This window comes from Chroicocephalus ridibundus, chromosome 6 (genome assembly GCF_963924245.1).
Source record: "Chroicocephalus ridibundus chromosome 6, bChrRid1.1, whole genome shotgun sequence".
NCBI lineage: Eukaryota > Metazoa > Chordata > Aves > Charadriiformes > Laridae > Chroicocephalus > Chroicocephalus ridibundus.
In genome coordinates this window covers 46,893,630-46,914,522 of record NC_086289.1, presented here as the reverse complement: position 1 = coordinate 46,914,522, position 20,893 = coordinate 46,893,630, and the positions used below count along the sequence as shown (strand labels likewise).

At 35.5% G+C, this 20,893-nt stretch overlaps 1 protein-coding gene across 18 annotated transcripts in view; it reads right to left on the bottom strand.

The window, feature by feature from the left end:
* DLG1 (discs large MAGUK scaffold protein 1) overlaps positions 1-20,893 on the bottom strand; it is a 163,111-nt gene that overhangs the window by 11,206 nt on the left and 131,012 nt on the right. For 6 of the 18 annotated variants that reach the window (XM_063338639.1, XM_063338644.1, XM_063338651.1 and 3 more), the window contains 5 exons: positions 18,074-18,188; positions 11,368-11,544; positions 10,541-10,610; positions 5,309-5,408; positions 2,248-2,289 (listed from right to left, as the gene is read on the bottom strand). In XM_063338639.1, the coding sequence (XP_063194709.1) occupies positions 2,248-2,289; positions 5,309-5,408; positions 10,541-10,610; positions 11,368-11,544; positions 18,074-18,188 (504 nt within the window). Of the gene's footprint in view, positions 1-597; positions 634-2,247; positions 2,290-4,600; positions 4,635-5,308; positions 5,409-10,540; positions 10,611-11,367; positions 11,545-18,073; positions 18,189-20,893 lie in introns of all 18 variants that reach the window. The other 12 variants (XM_063338641.1, XM_063338648.1, XM_063338649.1 and 9 more) reach the window with 5 other exon arrangements.

The window sequence follows — 20,893 nt, the reverse complement described above, 5'->3', positions numbered from 1 at the left end:
GGCAAAGCAGCACACCAATGCTATACCACAGTTGTACAGAAACAGATGGCAGATGACGGCTTTTATAAATTCATATATTACTTCCATATATCTAGTCTTTATTTCATAGCAAATACCGTTGATCTTTTAAATGTAAAATTTATAATTTCATTAAGAGAACTATTTCTTTTATTTGCAATAAATGTGCATTCAAACTGTACTACAGCAATACATGAATGAACGTTTTAATTTTGTAAGTTATTGCAAGTGAGGAATACCTTAAGACAGACACGAAAACATGCAACCTGTATATTTTAATATCTCAAATAGTTACTCATGCAAATGGATTTTAGAAGGACAGTATATACTTTCAGAACCCCTTTTAGACTAGGAAGAGGAATAGGGAATCACCAACTACCAACTCATCTAAGAAAGATCCAGCTCACATATAATAAGCTACTTCTTCGGAGAAGTCACATTGCTATAAGGTCAAAAATTAGTTAAGCAAACTACTAAAGAGATAGTAACAAGTAAAAAGCATCCCCTGATTGAGGTCAAAAAGTATATATTGTCACTGCTTTTCAATACTTCGGAAAAATGAATATTAATAGAATGAACCTTTTGAACAACCGTACTCATCTGTAATCAAGATAACTTTCATATTAGACAGCAGCAAGAAGAAATTAAAAAAAAATTTTAATAAAAAGTGCTTGGAATTACACATTCAGATAAGCAAATCCATGACATTCATCATAAAATCAGGGCTTCTCAAGTAACAACGGAGTAAAAAGCTAACTAGTAGTACCAATAACGAGCTGTAAACATAAATAAAGCAAGCTCTGAGAAAAACCTGAGGGAAGGGGGGGGCAGCGGGAGGGAGCAGAAGAGAGGAAAGCAGTAAATTTATGAAGAAACCATCATGGTTAGATAGTTTTAATGGTGTGTCATTAAAAATGGTTAGAATTTGTAAGTTTTTCGAAGGCAACTTCCATACATGCTTAGTTTTGTGTTATTCTCAAATGTCTAATAACAATTCTAATAACAATCTAAGAATTATTATTCTTTTCAATTAGTCTGTTACACTGTTAGCATTTTATATACACGTGTAAATTTTCCCATTGAGTGTAAATATCAGGAAGAAAAAAAAAATGTGGATCATCACACCTCTGATCATCTACAGCTTCCAAACAAATATATCTGTTAATGAACCACCTTCCTTATTACCTTAACATAAATAATATCTGTTTCTGAAGTGCCCATGCTAGTTAGCAGCTGATCAGTGAGCCACTCAGTGTCACACTGCGTGACTTTTAGCATTCCTTCTCTTCCTGTTCCTCTTCAAATCCTCAGCTTTTTCATATTTCTGCTCTGCTCTATCCTGGGTTCCAGGCCTGGATGGTACGACCTTACCAAGGAGCTGCTCACTGGAAACGACCAGCAGGACTGAAATCCTGGCTCTGGTTCCAGACATTTTAAAGCTCTGTAGAGGATCATCACGTGGCATATTACCCACTGTGAACATGTAGTACTACTGTAGCTTGGGTAACAGTAAACAGCACTGTAGCTTGGGCTAGTAAAAAAAGCTAACTCAGTCTAATATTCAAAAGATACTGTGTTTTCATAGAGAGAGAGGATGTGCACGCGTGCCTAGCTTGCTAATTTATCATAACTGACTCCAGCACTGAATGTGTGTCATATGCTTTGAAGACAATTCATACTAAGCACCCACGCTTGACAAAAGAGATAAATGAAAGCTAAAAGCAAGAGTAAATACACGTTTGCTTATCTTCACCGTCATGAGAGGTATATTCATATTAGATCTGAGTATCAGTTGTGAAAAACTGTAGTAGTTATTGCACTATTTAACAGATTACACAGTTTAGTTACACTTCCAATATTAAGCTCAACTACATATAATTATATTTGTCATCATTAAATTCCCATTTAAGTTTTAATAGGTCTAGCTAGCTCACATAATTTAAAAAAGATAGGAATTAATTCAAATTAAGCTGAACTAAGAAAATAATAGATTACAATAAAAATATCCATAAAGGAGGTTTGCAACGATTCTCTCTAGTCGGTTTTTTAAACACAAGGACAGAGCAGAATTTGCAGTACCCCACCGAACACATGAATATGGATTTCACCTGAAGGTGACTGGGAAGTTCTATTTAACATGTAAATACCCAGAAAAGACAGACAAACAAAACCAAAGAAAGAGTCATTAAACAAAGATTCTAAATAAACAAAGAACTTAAAAACACTTACGGTAACTACTTTCACTATCGCTGGCATTAGAGGTTACATGCTCTGAAAATGCAACACAATGGAAAAAAAAAAATAAGAAACACACTAATGGCATGAGTCCAAAAGAAAGCAAATTGACACAAAATAATCCAGGTGAAAGACAATACGGATATCAAAACGCTGAAATCAATACATACTGCATATAAAAGTTTTAAGGTACTTCTCATAGCTCTCAGGATCAAGCTTAATTTCATATGAAAGGAATGGATGTTAATAAAAAGAAAAACATTAAATAGCACATCAAAACAAGATTACGAAAAGTACACTAATTCCTAGATCACATGTAACCCCGCAATTTTTAAGTTTTCATTTCAAGATTAGTTTTGTTGTGCAAAAACTATGGGATTATGCATTTCAACTTCTATGCAGACAATTTATTGATTATATTAAGAGTCTTGTACCAGAAAATACCAGGCTATACTGCAGGAAATATAGTGTAGCACGTTCAATAATAGACACTTTCCTACGGTATATTAAATAGTTTACTTGAAATGCAATGCAGAATTAAGATTTTTGTGTCCCCCCCCCCAGTAATGCTTTAATTTTCAAAACCTCCTGACTTTAATTCTGGACTATCTATATTATTTTAATGAGGTGCCTTTGTAACACATTAAATTCAGTGTGGTTCCTCCTCTACAAGATTGAAGAGAAAGAAGCAAGGGGACTCTAGAGGTAAGAATGCAGTTATGAAGCAAGTATGCTTCTAGTGATCAAGAAACATTAAAAAAAGTTAGTTGTCATACATAAACTAATTAGCCTTTTAAAAATGTTTTTGGATAAAGTGAACTAGTATCTTTAAACCACAAATCTCTGGCTGGACTGAACTCCCTCATTTCATTTCTATGCAGGAAAAACAGACAAATATTTCCAAGTGTTTGCGAGTACCAGCAATTTGGATCTACCTCCCTTTCATTTTCTTGTCTTGTAAAAAGAATGTCCACATTGGCACGGAAGAGGCAAATAGTGATGTTTAAAAGCCTCGTGGTAGAACATGAAAGGGAGACACTGTCAATCGAGAATACGAGTGTTGTGATAGTCTGATAACAGGCACCATGGGTGAAGATGTAAATCCTGAAATGTTAACAAGAACAGCAGTCTGGCAGAGTCGAGTAACACAGCTTGCATTAAGCGTGGTAAGGCAGGTTCAAAAAGTCTGATTGTGCTGAAAAACTGGCTAGAAGTCATTTGTGTTTTTTATAACAGAATCACCTAGTGACGTTGCTGGACCACATTACATGGTTTAAACTAGGTATGATCATAAAGCCATAAAGGCTGCTTGTCATCTTCTGCTTTAAACCACAAGGCCATAAAGGTTGCTAAGGTCTTCTGCTCTAGACCAAGAATCTCCTTGACACTAGCCATTTCAGAAACGGAAAATTAATGTTATAGCTACTAGAATTTTTACTTCATTATTTAGGTCACTTATAGAAGTATACTGCTTCTTACGTGTAATTTCAGGCACACTGTGCATAACAGTTACGCCCTGGGAAGAAACATTATCTAACATTTAGTCACCTTTAGTCACTTATCTTTAGCGACTAATTTTACTATATTGCATAACTATATTGCATACTATAAATGCATAACAATGTATCCGTTTAATATCTGATGAAAGCAAGGTCTTTTTTGTGTCGTTTTAGTACAGTGGTGGTGTAGTCTGTGTACAAAACCAGATGTTAGAGTACTCCACAACTTTTGAATCTTGCTGTATTCTAGTAGCTAACATTTCTGCAGGAAATACAACAGATGCTTATGTGTCTCCCCTATTAGCTACCCCTCTACCCGCTCTAGAAGCATTATAAGCGTTCAAATAAGTCAGACAAAAACTCTCATGGCATTTGTTAAGCAAAGTTGTTTGTTTGTTTTAAGAAGCTGTAAACATCAGTCACCTAGAGAGAGGATTGAAAACTGTAACTAGATAAAGTGTTACGGCAATGGTTGTACTATTACTGTAAAAAGCCATAGGTTATTTTTAAACAAAGAAAAACACAAAGACAAGATACAAGTGACATTAAAAAAAAAAATCAACAAATTTAAAAACACAGTACTATTAAGGACAAACAAGAAAGCACTGGTAAGCTTCTGAACAACAACAAAAAAATCTAATGTGATAGCCACATGAACTGGAAGTAATACGTTCCTGAAAGCAAAAACCCCCAGAATGTTACAAACTAAAAAAACCTTATGAAACATTTCTAGAGTCAACCTCCTTATGCCAGTAGAGCACCAGTCTCAAAGAGATCTGTTAAAAAAAAAAAAGTAGTAATTTTTCAGATGGAGGTTAAAATAACTTGGGAGTATTTTGATCACTTACTCAGGCCTTTTGATCCCATGTCGTCAGGGACCTCCTGCAGTAGTCCCCAGAGGGCAAGCAATAAAAAGACAATCACAAAGAAAATAATTGTCAGTAATATATAAAATTGGCGCTACGACAGGAGACAGTTTCCCAGAACATCACAGGGGAAGGCAACGCTATAGGATTTGACCTGACTGGCACGTGAGGTGTATTCAGAGATGCAAATGGCAGAGAATGCAGTTTGTAGTGGACCTGGTCTGAATTAGCAGACTTAGGCAACACTTTTTTTTAGTGCTGGCAACAACGATGCAAATCAAAGTAAGCTCTCTTCATTAGAAAACCAAATTAGAATGGAATGACTTTGAAGTAACTAGTTAAAGGGACTGATTCGAGAATCTGGTAAGCTCCGTTATACTTTCTTTGTTGCTCAGTCAGAACCGAGGAACCATCACTGACAGTGCTGGAGGCTGTTACCTCCTCCAGGTACACATAGACTGTTACTCAACAGTATTATCCAGTTTATTCCAAACTGGGATACTCTTGAGTTAAATTTCAGTTTAACAGCAAACAAACGGTTTTATCAATTTTGTAGATTGGTTTGTCATTGGCACCTCAAGCTCATTAGCCTGTTGCAGCTCATGAAACTGTCTCCATGGTAACACCCTACTGCAATCTAGCAGGCCCTTCTACTTGTGCTTCACTCTCCATCGAATGCCACATACTTACGGTCAATATCACTGGTTTCCTGCTCACTCTGGTCCTTGTTCTTGTAGAAGGGAAATTTTCGGGAAAAGAGGTTCTTTTTACGCTTGTCATTGAATGACTGCTGAAGAAGAGAAGGAGGGGCAAAACAAAGGATGTCTAATGTCTGTGTGAACAAAGGCCCAGACCAGCAGCTTTGTGGAAGCTGACTCCTATAACCACATTATGCAGTGCATATTCCAGTTTAACATTATCTTCTCTGCTCATTAAAAACAGAGATCAGGATCATGGCTTTGCTCACACCCTCTGTATTTCACATGCTTACTACTGAGGGAACTGACAGGCTGGTTCATCCTCCATGGCCTGACCTGTATTTCACAAACTCAGGCTTGCTGGGAGTGTAGAAAGATGTGAAAAAACTAGGCTGCTATAATATGGCCAAATGGTAATGAACTCAAAGTCAATTAAATCACTGACAGGATCTAATAGAGGGGTTACAGTATTTTAAAAATACACTGAGGCTTTACACATGCTTTTTCAAAGAGCTGACGTCATAACAGCACCCCAGAAGTATTTGCCAGTGTTACCCATCTGCAAAGGCAAAACTGTAAATACTTTGGTGACAACTGCTAAATAACATATCATACGGTAAAGAAAAATGGAAGTTAAAAGCAGGCATTGTACTGAATGCTTTTATGATAAAGCTAAGTAAGAATGAAATAGGAAAAAAGGAAAAAAAGGAATGTGTCTAGCTAAAATATCCAAACAATAAAAAAAACCCAAATCAAACTATTTGTTTCAATCTTTCACAATTGCAATTCATTGCCAGTTCACTGACAGAGTTGACTTTGCTCTACGTAAGTCTGCATCCCAATACCAAGATTAACTTTAAAAAGATACAAATTCATTTAATTTGTTTACTGTGGCAATTATTTTTTCAAGGCTGCATTTATAGGGAATTACCACATGAAAAAAGTCTGTATGTCCAAGGATCACGTTCAGCAACTTCTGACATTAACTGTTTGTGTTGCTGAAGAATTTCTGCATCTCAGTTGCTATGAAAATTTCTAATTATCTATATAGACATATCCATATCCACACATTTGAATACAAACTACTATTGTGCTCCTTGTCTAAGTGATGGAGACCACCAATGTATTTTCATTCATATATAGGTATGTCTACAGGCATAATTTAACACACAATTTAGTAATATCTGCCATGTCTTCTGCTGAAGACGTTATGTGACTACAGCACCTTTAATTTACTGTTCTAAGTCAATAAAGAAACTCAATGTCTAAATAAATCAATAACATTTTTTATTGCAAATATGCCGAGAACTAATGCAGCTAACTTGAAGCCAGCTGAAATTTCTTTTCATCTTTAGGCATAAGTGAATCGTCTTACCAGTTGTGCCAAGACATGAAGTTTGCCATGTTTTTGTCATTTGGTTTGCAGAAACTCTATTAATTACGGGAAGGATGGCAAAAGAAAGAAAACGCCCAACTTGGGTCTGAGGCCCTGTGTTGCAGGGGGACTGTTAATTTCTATGCCAAGCAGAGCCCATGTGTGGCAAGAAGTTATAAAACTTTCCCAGAACCATTTTTTAAAAGCTACTTTAAAAAAAATTAAAATACTTTCAATTCATACATTAAAGACTCTACTAACAGATATTTCTAAAATTTGGAGCATGTTAGAATTTCAAGTAGTTGTCTTCAGTCAGCGTGAGCTCATCTTCCTCTGTTATATGCAATACAATTGCAAAAAGATATATTGTCTTTTCTACCAGCATTAAGTATGGAATGAAATATATTAACAACTGGGGGTGACAAGTAGGACAAAGTTTTTTTCAGACTATGGGCCACCTTCTTTGGTGCAAATACAAAACTCGCACTTGGCCTTCCTAAGGGAATGCCTATAGTGCAACACACAAGCTGCATCCTGCTAGACTGTTAACAACCCTTCTGGCCATCTGTTTTAATACAGACTTACTTGGCAATATCATATACTGAAACATCCGGTGATATTTTCACTACCATTGTTTAAAAAAAGTATGCTTAAAATTACCGGGTGTTAAAGAGGCACATGATACCACGGGAGCACAACTGGCCACACTGAGCTCTGGAAATAGCAATACTGTGTTAAGGGGGAAATCCATAATAATCTGTGCTCCACTAAAACTGTCATTCCACTGAAAGAACTGGTAAATTATCAACCTGACATATGGACAAAAGAACTGGGTTTGAGCCAATCATATGCTTGCTGGAACCATAGTTGACATGGGCAAGTTTTTAGGTTATGGTCTTTCTGACCTTCTTTATCTGCAGTTAACAAGTCATTGCAATTGATTCCTCATAACCATAAAGATTAATGCAATCTACAGAATACAGGCAACAAAGGAATATGCCCAGGAGCAGATCTTTGCTGAGTATACTGAAAAATACTGTAACAAGAATTTCAAAAAGTGAAGTCTCACATCTATATAATTGTTTCATTCAGACAAGTCCCTCAGCTTGGGCAAAAGAGTATGGGAAATGAACGTAACAAAGCTAAAATGGTGAGGTTTAACTGAGGTAGTGATACTCTGCAATTTGTATAGTTAAAATAAAAAGGAATGGATGATTTATTGTACTTCATAAAACATAATCATGCTCTTCATTTTAGTTTTGAAAATATTTCATAACAATAATTATTTTAACTTTCTGTACAGTAAATCTTACTGAACTAATATTAAAATTTATATACTGCATGTATAATGGTCAGAGTCAGTTCCATTGCCAAAAAAAAAAAAGGGAAAATAAAAGTAATATTATACTGATTTTGCATAAAAGATTAGCCAAAAGATTATTTTTAAAAGATACCATGATTATAAAAAGCTAGAAAGGATTGCTTATTAGTTGAAAATGCATAGTAATTGTATTAAATTTTTTATAAGCCCACTGCAAATCACAAACAGGCATCATAAGCAAGAATATATTAAAACAGAAGCAGCACATAAAGTGAGATAAATGTGTATACGAAATGAACAAACAAGAAAAAAATCAACCATTTCTGCTCCAGAATTTTTAGCTTTCTTTAAAAAGAAAGGAACATGGATTTTAATGTTTGCCATCACTAGGGTTATTCTTTAAGGTTTTAATGTGGAAATTTTGAAGAATTGTACAAAGTTGATATTTCATCCTGTCCATGGAGTATTATCAAATACAGACACAGGAAAGCACACAGTCCATTAGGACCTGTATGGTGCAGGCAGCTTACTGGGAAAAATATGACTATGACAAATACAGGAAGATTACTTTAAGGAGAAATTGTAATGTTAAAACATTTACAGCTGAAGCAAAAGATTGTGATCAGTGTAAGCGTGTTTGCAAAATGAAATGTTACTAAAGAAAAAGAACTGCAGCTGTATATCAATGGCAAGCGTAGTTGCTTTTCCACTCAGTATTCCATGCATATCTTTGGTGCTATGCTAGTACACAACAACTGTGCACTAACTCCACTATTGTCAAAATGCTATTCAAATACATGGTTAATTAACTGTTTGCAGTTTATTGGTAGACAAATTATTAACCCATGCAATTATCTGTCAAAGAACATGGTAACATTACTTTAAGTAATTTTTCAAATCTGAAGCACTGAAGCCATTTTCTTTATGTGACTTCTAAAAAGTGAACTCAAGTTACAAAAATGATCAGGTTAAAAATCACCACAGCAGTTGATAATACTTATTCCAATACCAAAAATATGAATGTACCAAAACAGAAAAAAACTGTAAATAACTCAGTGAATCCTCAAGGCGGTACCATAATTGTTCATCAGAAAGTAACTGGAGATATTGATTTTCTTTTAAACAAATACTTCCATGAAAAACCACGACATTTTCTTCATTAATAAACTAAACTGAAATCTTTGCCATGTAGCAGAGGGATGTACCCACGGATGTAACAGTCTTTGAAGTATAAAGTCCTACACTATCACGATAAAATATTGAAGCTTTAATCCTTTATATATGTGATTTTAGAAGTTGTGAGAAAATTGTAACTGAATATAAATAACTAAAATGAATCTTTGGTATCTATAATAATGACTGACTAATGTTACAACATTAGTGCTATTAAAAAAATAATCACTATTTAAGAAATAGCTTGATCAGGAGCTTAAAGCACATTTCAGATTTTAAAAGATGACAATATATTATTACTTTAGAAGGCTCTTAGATCTAAAATGCGTATGCGTAAGTCTTGAAATTACTAGTTATATACTACCAGTAAAAATTATAAGGTTGTGAAATTGTTTCTCAAATTCCAAAATGACCAAAACATTGCAAAAAAGCCTCACCCTCAAAAAAAAAAAGGAAAAAAAAGAATTGGCTGCTTTACCATTATAAAATTGCTATAATTTCAGCTACAAACATTCCTATTACTACTTAAGTAGCTACCCTGCTTTCTCACCACTCATTCCCATCATGTGTACTGGGACAGGGATTGCACATCATGCAGTGAACTGCACCAAGCGATTGACTAAAATTGAAACCAGGATTTCTTTTGGATTGGGTTATTTTTCATTTGCATTGGTTATTGTATATATGATTTGAGCACAGCCAGATCAGTATTTGCGCCAATAGAGAGTGGTGGAGAGAAAAAACAGCTGTGCTTTGGAGACTGATTCTGGTCAGTAATGGCGCTAGCCTTGAGCTTTTGGTGGCCTATGGCCTTGCATGAAATTCTCTAAAGCTTCTACATCCATAATTGTAACAAAGAAGTTACTTTATGCTGTCTGTGTAACCGTGCACATCATAAAACCCCCTTTCATCACAGGGACCCTGTTGAACTTTATTTCCTTGTTTGCTAGATGAATTTAAAAAGCCTTAAAGAGAAAAACATTTCACTTTTTCTGACAATTTGTAGAAAGCCAATTCCCAAAACAAGGCTCTAGGAATACAATCCATACTAAAGGACTAAACTGCTTTATAAACAGCACTTGCAATGCTGTTATAAATGGCACTATTCAATACTTGGTTAGTGCCTTCAACTCCTATTACATTATTAATGATTATATATATATCTAAGCTAATTCTTCAAACATCTTGCAGTGTTTTGGCAGCTGAAGTTTGCTTTGGTGTTCAGAATTATTTTCTTTCTAGCTGACAGGATTTAATCGTTTCACTAAAAATTGAAACTGGGCCTGCATACATAAACCACTGAAAAAATGTTACCATTCACAATGCCAGGTGTAACCAGCACTTCATTAACTCACCCCTTTATCTCCTCTTGCTTTGGAATTGAATTTCACTGTCTTTAAACGGGCTCGTTCTTTTTTCTCAACTCTACCACAAAAACATACACAAAAACGGTAAATCAGCAAAACTGCAGAACTTCAAGTTACTACTTGTTACAACATAAGCGTATAGATGTACCATTTGTAGCACAGATTTTTATTGCTGATGACACATTCAGAAAATGGAAGCCTGCTAATGGCAGACTTTATGGGAAAAGTAGGGCATTATTTCTCAAGTGATGAGCTGTGAGGGTATCAGAGTATTTTGCGATTATAGAGATTCAATAAATTCAGAGGGCGCAAAGAGAAAACATGACAGAATAAGTGAACAGTCTCAATTATGAAGCAACAGCGGATATGAAGACTCAGACCACCTCATCTCTTATCTGTGTCTCTGGTATACCAGCAAACACCTTGTCTCGATTTACTCTGGCCACCAAAGGGTTTGGGTAGAAAGAATTCATGATAGTGTCATGATTCGGATAAAATTTACTTTGTGTGGTTTCATACATAAATGGTGAAATGTTTTTAAACCTACCTGTAATATTATTAAACCCATAACTTGCTTACAGTGAGAACAGAGATACGGACTTCAGCACACAACTCAAAAGACTAAATAGGAATTTAACAAACTTCTCAGAGTTAGTTAGAATCCCACTCCAGGTTATTTTTTTTTTTAAAAAACCAAAACACAAGTGCATGATGTGGTACAGAATTAACAACAGAGTAAAGCTTACACAACATACATATTAGTCATATCAGACGTTTTAATAGCAGACATCTCAAGTCCATAAAATACGTCATACCTGCGTTTGCTTGGGATAACTCCAACTTCATCACTTTCTCCATCTGGAGTTACCTGCCGTGCTTGCCACCATTCATCATCGGAAGCATTAATGACATGGAGAATATCGCCAAATTTGAAGTTCAGTCCTTGACTTGGAAGGCCGCTATCTTTAGTCTTGTCATAGTCAAAAAGAGCTCTACATTGAAAAGAAAAAATTGAACGTAGAAAAGTAGAGTATGAATAGCACAAAATATGAAGCAAGCTGCCTGTGTTGTTCATAAATGATTGCATCATTCTGACAGTTGTTTAAAACTAGAATGCTGAACGCACATCCTCTCTCTCATACACATACAGAGAATACGTAGTATAGTATCCACACACACTTTTAATGAACGAGAACAAACTTCATGCAGAGCAAAACTCTGTAAAAGTGAAACTCTTTCTAAAAGTCCACAGAAGATGCTTCCTGCAATACAGTAAGTCCTTTGCACAGGGCAAGTTACATGTCAGCCTAGGATAAAAAAAGGTAAGCAAATATTTGAAGCATACAGTGCTGTCAGAAGTTCTGTAAGGTACATTATTTTATATCAAGTTATAAATTGGAATTATTTTAGTAAATAAAAAATACTGTTTTTCTTTGAAATAAAAGTCAATATCCTGCTATAGGGCTGCAGGGGAAAAAAAAAAACAGCTTAGAAATACGACCTGAACACAACTTTGCTACTGCAGGACCAGAACACAAAGGCCCTCATGTGCATTCTTTTGGAAAATTCCCAAACGTTTCAAGAGAACTTCATCCTTTTTTCTAAGGTAGGCCTGTTTTCAAATAATAGGTACTAGCAATAGCAGAACACCATCTGCGTGGGTACAATTTTATTAACTTTCCCTTTGCCAGCAAGGTTGGTTTGCTAGAGTCCACTATTACCCATACCCCACATTCATGCCTGCTTTGTACTGACTCCTTCCCCCTTCTTACTTATGAAAGCACAATTGTCTGGAAAGGCACACGGTGCACCATACTGCAGAGCTGATCAGGGATAAAATTAATTTATTTTCTCCCTGTTGGATCAGTTTGTATCTGGATCGGTTCCCTGAGGAACTGAAGAGACTTGCAGTATGTTTCTCCCAGCAGAATCGAGGGTTTAGTGGAGATGTGGAAATGAACGATGACAGGAGCCTCTTACCAAACTGTAAAAGATACTCCTAAGATTATGCCTTAAAAAGGACTCTCATTTTACATTTGAAAAAAGATGTATGAACCTCGCCTATGTAAAGTGAGAAGTGCCTGTATGACACATGCCAAAAAATCCTCAACTTTATTTCATCTGCAAGCTCATAGGTTTGTCAGTGATACACTTCTTAAATGACACCCTATCTCAATTTAAAGACTTGATACCGAGAGCATCACAAAGCATCAACAGATCACAATGTGATGATTTAAAATGGTGTCCTTTTCCTTGTCCAAATTCAGTTCATTTCTTCATCCGAAACACTGGTCTTATGTACCTGTTTCTGATAGATTTTTAATGTCTCCGAATTTTTTTAACCCATATAAGTACCTATAAGTCATAACTGTGTGCTCCAAAACATACTGTAGCTTTGTGAATTTTGCCTTTCTAAAGCACTGACTATATTTGTTTGGGTGTGAATTGTACTTGTTCATAACCGATGACAAATTGCTTACAGGGAAAAAATTCAACATCTTCTGTGAGATTAATTCATCTTTAGCATAAGGTCTACTGCAAAATCAGAGTTGGTTGAGACACTATGCCTTTCTGGGGCCATAAAAGGTATCAAAACCTTTTCATAAAGGGGTAAAGGTTTTAATAAACATTTTCTAAAATGTCTAGAACAAGGCAGACATTTTGAAATGGCTTAGAAATATTCACTCTCATGATACTAAGACCTATATTCAGATATGCAATACTGTTAATTTGTTAAATATATAATAAAATTTAAGCTTTCAGTTTTGAAAGAGCATGGAGGTTGAAATATGACCTTCCTTCAGTGGTGCAGCCTCCACTGTAAGATCTTTCCATTTAATTCCATAAAACAGTTGAGATATCCTGATTCTTTTTAAAAAATCAGAACCCTTATTTTCTTTGAAATAGCCTAAATACTGCAGTTGAGAAAATTACACACCTAGTAGTTATTCCTCCAGATTTATTCTGCACGCTTGTTCAAGAAGCACTCTGGACAAATACTGTTCCGTATCTCAAAATAAACTGCACATAATCCACTACGTACTTTTAATGCAGATTCAAGTTATGAACATTTTCACTGAATTAATTAAATGCATCGTGAAATTTATTTCCTGAAAATTCTTGTTAGCATTCAAGTAACAATTTCTACAACATTACTTTTAACTTCGAAGTTTTAGTTTGAATACAAAATTACATGAGCAGTGAGCCGGGCCTAACAGCATTAAAATGTGTGTTGACTGCATAAGAAAAAAAATAAAATACACGAGTGAAATGGCAGCACAAATGTATAAAAGCATATTATCAACATGTGCTCTTCAAACCAGATAAATCGTAGAATCATAAGTGGTAACGCTGACTAGCTTTTGCACAATGAAAGGCAGTTTCATCAAATACTTTTCCTCTGGTGAGGTCACTTCAGGAAAAATAATTTTATTGGGGAAAAAAGTCAAAGCTGATAAAGATAGATAAGATGAATTACAGTGTCACACAATAGTGACAAAACTATGCAGCTAAAATTTATAGGAACACCAGGAACTGATAACTATCAAATAAATGAGCCTAAAAGCAAGCAAAATTAACAAAAATCTCTTTCGATTCCAACTGACTAACGTGGCTTTTCCTGGGTGCCTGGTAAGTCATCAAACTAGAACTCATTTCACTGTAAAGATAATGTTTATCTCCAGACTGGTATATGTATTAAAAAAAAAAAAATCTCTTTTATTAACTCCTTGTATGGAGACTTTTACTACAGATTAACAGCATGTATACATTTATTTATTGTAAGTTAGAAGCACAAACCTACTGAAAATAAATTTGGTATTCCTGATCAACTACTGCTTTGAACGCAGTCCCATGATATTTATTCTATTTAAATGAGAAGTCCTAAAAGTTATTTTACAGAGAAAGCACCGAGTCCTCCCTTTTATTTCGCCTTGTGTTACTCAGCAACTGAACAGCACTAGAAAAGCTTGGTTACTTCATTTAGAAGTCTACAGAAACTGAAGTTAACTTGCATGTTTCATGAGTGTTTGTGCCTCAAAGACAAAAATTTAATGTCTGTTTTGAGAGCCAAATTTTCCAGAATGTCTTTTTGCCTGGCCACACTCATTACTTTCAATATCATAGGCTGTTATCAATTTTTAATTCTTTTAGGGAATTCTTGTTGAAGAAAGCAATCAGGAATTCCTGCAGCAAAAGCATCTCTATGTCTAATTTCATGAAACATGAATTAATCTCACCACTTCAGAATGAATGAAGGTCAGCTCATAAAGGAGGTTCTCTTTTTTTTCTCCCTGAGTATTTGGGGAAGCTGTTTGAAACTAGATGTTTAACTACCAGAATAACATAGGGATGCCCAATTCAGCTCCTCCTGCAGGCAAGTACACTTTTCAGGCCTGGTTCTAATGCCAAATCTTATTTTTCAATGGATTTACTTAAAATTTCCTAATGATTTCAAAACTGCAAAGTTTCTTCCACTTGGCAATGTGATCATTTTCTGCTCTGATTCAAGGAGAAATCAGCACCAATGTTTGAATTCGTGACGTATCATGCTGGTCAGAAAAACGCACAAAGGTAAGAGTAATTTTCAATTTTGAATTCTGCACACATTGCACAGACTCAGATTTGGCATTCAAGATGAGATAAAACATGGAACAAATTTATCCCCTTTCAACGTGTTATCACAGAAACTTCATACCATGAAAGTAACTCACTTTTTCACATGGTTTTTGAAGCTGCAGATGAAGGAGGAGAGCATATAGATATAGTTCAGATGCAAAAATATAAACATTGTATGAGATAATCTCCCTCCTCTTATAATAAAGATCAAAAGAAATACAAAGCAAAAATAAGACCATTAAATCAGCACATCTTAATTAGTCAGGGGGGAAGAAAGAGAGAGAATTAGATGTGCAAATAATGAGTTAGCTGCTGCTGAATTGCTATATTTGTATTGTCCTCCAAGGACTGTTTGTTATATTGCTATTCATCATATACTGATATACATACAATTAAGAAGAAAAATCTGCCGTTGTACTTCAAATTGTATTTTCAAGCAAACACAACTGTCTTTTCCTTAGTATTACAGCACACGCCCAAAACGCAGTTTACAGGCAGACTAGTCATAAAGATACCTAGTTTCAGTTACAGGGACACAATGACCTATCTGATTTTATTTGCTATTTTGTTAACATGATTTTGAGAAATCACCAGAGATCATTCCTTTTAGAGTATTTTTATTTGATAAGTTTTCCACAATTGCGGTCGAATACCTATAAACATTTTACTGTTGGATTTACCATCCGATTCAGCATTACTGGAATCCCTCGAGGCATATCCAAAAACAAATATTAGAGAAAGAAGATAGCGTCAGTTACTAATTTTGGCTTTGAATTGATACAATTAAAAGCACAGAATGATCATACCAGAGAAACTTAGAATAAGGAATGAGCTGGAAAACTAACATGTTCTGTCAGTATCTAGCAATATGTGAACAGATTCATAAAACTTATTTCAGGGAGGTCAAAATTACATCAGAAACCAGACAGAACAGATGTGAACCCATCCTGTGTATAACAAGCTGCCTACCAGTCTTTGGCATCTTTTGATGCGACGACAAGAGTAGATCTCAAAAGCCCCAGCGGCACCCTCTGGTAAGAGATGTGGGTGGAAAAGTACTTTTCCTGAGGAATTTTTTGCATTTTTGTTCTGACTTGTAACAAAGCTGATGACCGAGTCTCAAAAACCTTCCTTGGAAAGGGAATCGCCAGTCTCCCTGAGGTTTCTGCCAACAACCCGGAGAAGGCTGCATTTTCTGCAGCTGGCAGGGTCAAAAGCTTAACCTCAATCATTTACAGATAACAACTTCCATCGATGGAATAAAAGCTACATAACCACAAAATGCTTGTCAGTGGTTCAAAATACCAGACAAACACGTGAACATGAGCATAAGTTGTTTAGAACCTAATCAGGCTATAGCTAACCAAGAAAAATGAAAGCATTTAGAATTGTTTAGGCTTAGTTATACAATGAGGGCTAAAGCAATAAATCTTGGGTTTATGGAAAGGAAGATGATCTCACCACAATATCCATATGTACACCCACCTGTGGAAATTCTAAGACACGGGTAACTGTGATATAAAGCACTTATCCTTAGTGTTTAAGGCATTTATCCGTAGAGATTTAAATTTTGACTCCCAAAAATATTTAAGGCAGACAAAGTACAAAAGAAAAGAACAAGATGAGTACTGCAAAAACACGATCCAGATAAATTTACTAAAATAATAGGTCAAAATGTAAGGGCTACATGTTAGACAATCTGAACAGAAGCCCTCAATGAGTAATTTGCTACACTTGTTTCAAAGCCTTCAGAAATAGGTTGCAAAGGACTGAGACTTTTCTGAGCCCAGATGCAATTACTCAGGTAACTGCCTTGTGTAAGACTTGCTTCCTGTCCCATAGCTCAATACATACAGCACCATAAACAAAACAGTATCGGCTTCAGATGGGAAAAGTCAATAGCCTCCGAGCCTAGGATTTTAGCAGGTAAACCAGCGAGGTCTTACAACATTTTAAACCAAGTTTAACCCAAGCACCAGCACGACTGAAGTCTTTCTTACCTGCTCTACTAAAATGTTCTGGTCCCTAACAAGAGGCTACTGCTGGCCCTTATTCAATCCGGAGATGAGATGGTTCAGGGAACTCAAAAATCAATTTATTTTAAAAAATGCAATCCTTTTACCCACATTCCATTCTTGAAACGTTATGCTTTATCAGTATAAGTTAACTGATGTAGGAATTAGTTGGCATATTAATGAGCTGCAAATTGCCACAATTTCCCAGGGAAACCACCTATTTTCTTAACTGCTTCACGCTCTTTTATATTTCCACTTCTTTCTACCTCCTTTATGTTTACTTCTATGTGAATAAATTAATGAAGAAGTTTCAGTTCATTTACTTTGATGCATTTGCTCTCTTGGTTACCATGGAAAACATTCTATAACAAAATGCTGTTGGATATAGAAATAAGATTTCTTAATACAACCTGAGAATACAACTAAAGTAAGGTGAAGGAAATAAGCTTTGACGGATTTCCATCTTAAGTGAGGGAGACTAAAGGGAGACTACAATTTGAACTCAAGAACTGAATAAGGCAGAATATGAAGACTACTGTCACAAAAACAGGAACTGAATTAACCACGTTAAGACTTCACACACACTGACTTAAAGAATAAATATGTTTTTGCTGATGGATTATCATCCCTTTGAGAGGCAGGACAAAAAGCAAGTAATAGCACCCCTCTTCAAAGTTCATACAGGGTTCTCAGGGCTAGTACTTCTTTTTCAGATATATTATATTAATTGATCTAAATTAAGCTTTATTTTTAATATATTTTTCATACAAATATCCATTTATTAAGTTCAACAGTGAGTAAATGATTGTATAAAAATGCAAATACAAAAATACTATGGCTACAGAAAATCAGAAAAACACACTAGCAATATCGTGAAAAAGCTGATTACCTGACATATAGGGATCTCTTCTGGCTGGTTCGCAAAGATCCTGATCCTGAGCTAATGCTACTGTTCATCATCTGTTCCCGTAAATCATGTATTTTAGCTTCAAAACGACTGTATTCTGTAAGAAAGAGAGGCATGGCAATTAATTTCCTCTGAACTTTAGCAATTAAATTACTCACAAAAACGTTGAAAATCTCAGACAATAAGCAGTTGTTACAGCTTTTTTAAGTACAAGAAAAAAAACTCTTAAACCCCAACATTAAGCACCATGTTTTGCAATTAAAGTCTATGTGAGGTTTTACAATTATCAATATTTGAAATAAAATTTAAAATAATTTTGATTAGGCAAAGCAAATAAACAGAAACACACATTCATTTACTTAATAATTTCATGGTTTTGATCTGTAGTTCACAGTAACTTTTTTTTTTCCTAACGAAAACAAGCATTTCTGCTAACAATTATAATTTTATAGTAATAAAAAAACCTGATACATGTAAGTTTTAACCCATAACAAAAAGAAAACTTCAGAACATACATCTGAAATACAAGTTTATAATCAAGAACTATTTATATTACCTTGTAAATGTTAAGAAACGGGAATTAAACGTGTCTGAAATAATACTATTGAACAGACACTTTAAAATTACTGGACTTGAATTAGATAAAGAATTTAGTACTACGCAGTGGGAAACATGAAAAACATTTTCTGAATGAGACAATGTTCCCATGGGAGCTCAGGAAAGGAAAAAAATCCAGAATTCTGGCATGAATCTCGATCCACTTGTAAATGGCATTAGAGATTCAAACTCCCTCTATAGAATTATGTACAATGTTAATCTTGGAAAAACAGATTGTGTTCTTAAGCAGCACTGTGTACTAATAAAACTAAGCTAAATGCATTTGATTTTAGCTACAAAGGCAGGCAGTAAAATAGTAATAGCTTCTTCAGGACAAACATTTCCTGAAGTGAGGTACTTACATGCTGTCAGCATAAAACATCAACTCAAAACAAGTAAGTTTTTCCTTCAGTTGAATAGTTTGGACTTCAGGATCAACAGATCCACTTGTAAAACCTTTCTAGTTAAAGGAAGCGTCCTGCAGCCGCCACCTTCGCCAGGAGACCACGTGGTGCCAGATTATAACAAGTCAACACTGGGAGAGCCCGGGTGTGTGCAGCAAGGAGCCGCTCAACTGGGTAATGTGGTGCTCTTCCCAGCTGCACCCTTATTCCCTGCAGGCATCAACTTTACTCAGGAAATGTAAGACTGATAAAGAGGGCACTCAAATGCAAAAATCTTGAGGAAAACTCTAAACTAAGGTTCCTTCAACAGTCATCTATATACTGTGAATTATTTATCATATTCCATTCTGTGGCACTTTCTCCCCACACACTCAGAGAGCGAGCACCAATGCTTACACAGACTAACCAGAGAAGAATTAAAAAATATTTAATTACAGTAGAATATTCTGTGAACCAGTTTTCTGGTGTATCATTTCATTCATCAAGGTAACTATCAATCTGATGCTCTAGCAATTAGCAACTATAATTAACTCTATCCAGATTACAACAATATGAACAGTCTCTTAAATAACACAGACTTTTATCCTTTAAAACCAAAAGCAAGTAGTTTTTAAGATACTACATTAGTTTTTAAAACTGTGTACCTTTTTACAAGTGAAGTCCAGATCAAATAATTTACCAGCACTAAATCAGACCGATCTCTCATTTGACAAGAGAAACAAAAAACATTATTTCCACCACTACCAGTGCTATCACTAATAGCAAAAGAATTTAAGATGACAGGATGGTAGGTAGCCTAACAGGAATGTGAGAAAACGACATTTTTTAGAACACAGTACCCCTTAGGGGAAGGGCCCAGATGCAGAGACAGAATAGTCTACTCCTGCTGTGCTACTACCGCACTGCATGGCTTTGGTTAAGTCACCTCATTTTGCTCATTTATACCTAAGAAATTATCTTTTAAGCCTCTCACCTGTTTCTTGGGTATTTTGGAAGATTAAAGTTTTAAACTTCAAACATACTACAAGAATGGTAGCTGAGATTTCTGACATAAGAGATATTTTTTTTTATGCCCCCTGTGAGAAAGGAAAGTACGCACGGAAAAGACCAGATAATCCAAGCATTTTCTTGTGCTACAGCCTGTTCAGTACTAAAAATATCTGCAGTTCTTTGCAATAACTACTGGAAAAGACTACAAATTTCTGTTAAGAAAGTATCATGTCATCTTCTGGAAGAATCAGATTTCCTCCTATATAGCATGTAGTACGTAAGAGAGTTAACAGGGGAGGCAGTTATTCCTCACTATCCCTTAACTCTATCTTATGTATCATCTCCAGGTCTTGCAGTTTTCTGGAGTAATTTAGTTTTTCTCATCAGAACTGGGAAGTAAGTCCTGAATGAGTGACAGGGACATCTGTAGGAGTAAGAAGGAGAATAATTTCTACATGGCGGCTCCTGCCATACCAATAAAGCAAAAAAGGAAAGTAACAGGCTGGGACTGAGAAGATTCTGTGTTCAAAAAGAAGGGGTGCTAAGAGATGCCATATTGAGGAAAAGCTGCGCAGATGGAATGTGGTGAGCTCCTTTGGTGTCAAACAAGCTAAAAATTTGAGTTACATGCCTCTTACAGAAGGTTTTGGGAGGAATAGGATGGATAGAAATCTCAACATCATTGGGTTTGGAGCTGAAAAGTACACGGGATTTTAGTTCTTGAAAAAAGAAAGCTTGGCGGTAGATACAGTGGTACTGAAACAAATGCTGGGGACAGAAAATTAGACAACAGCAGGACTCTTGATAGCAT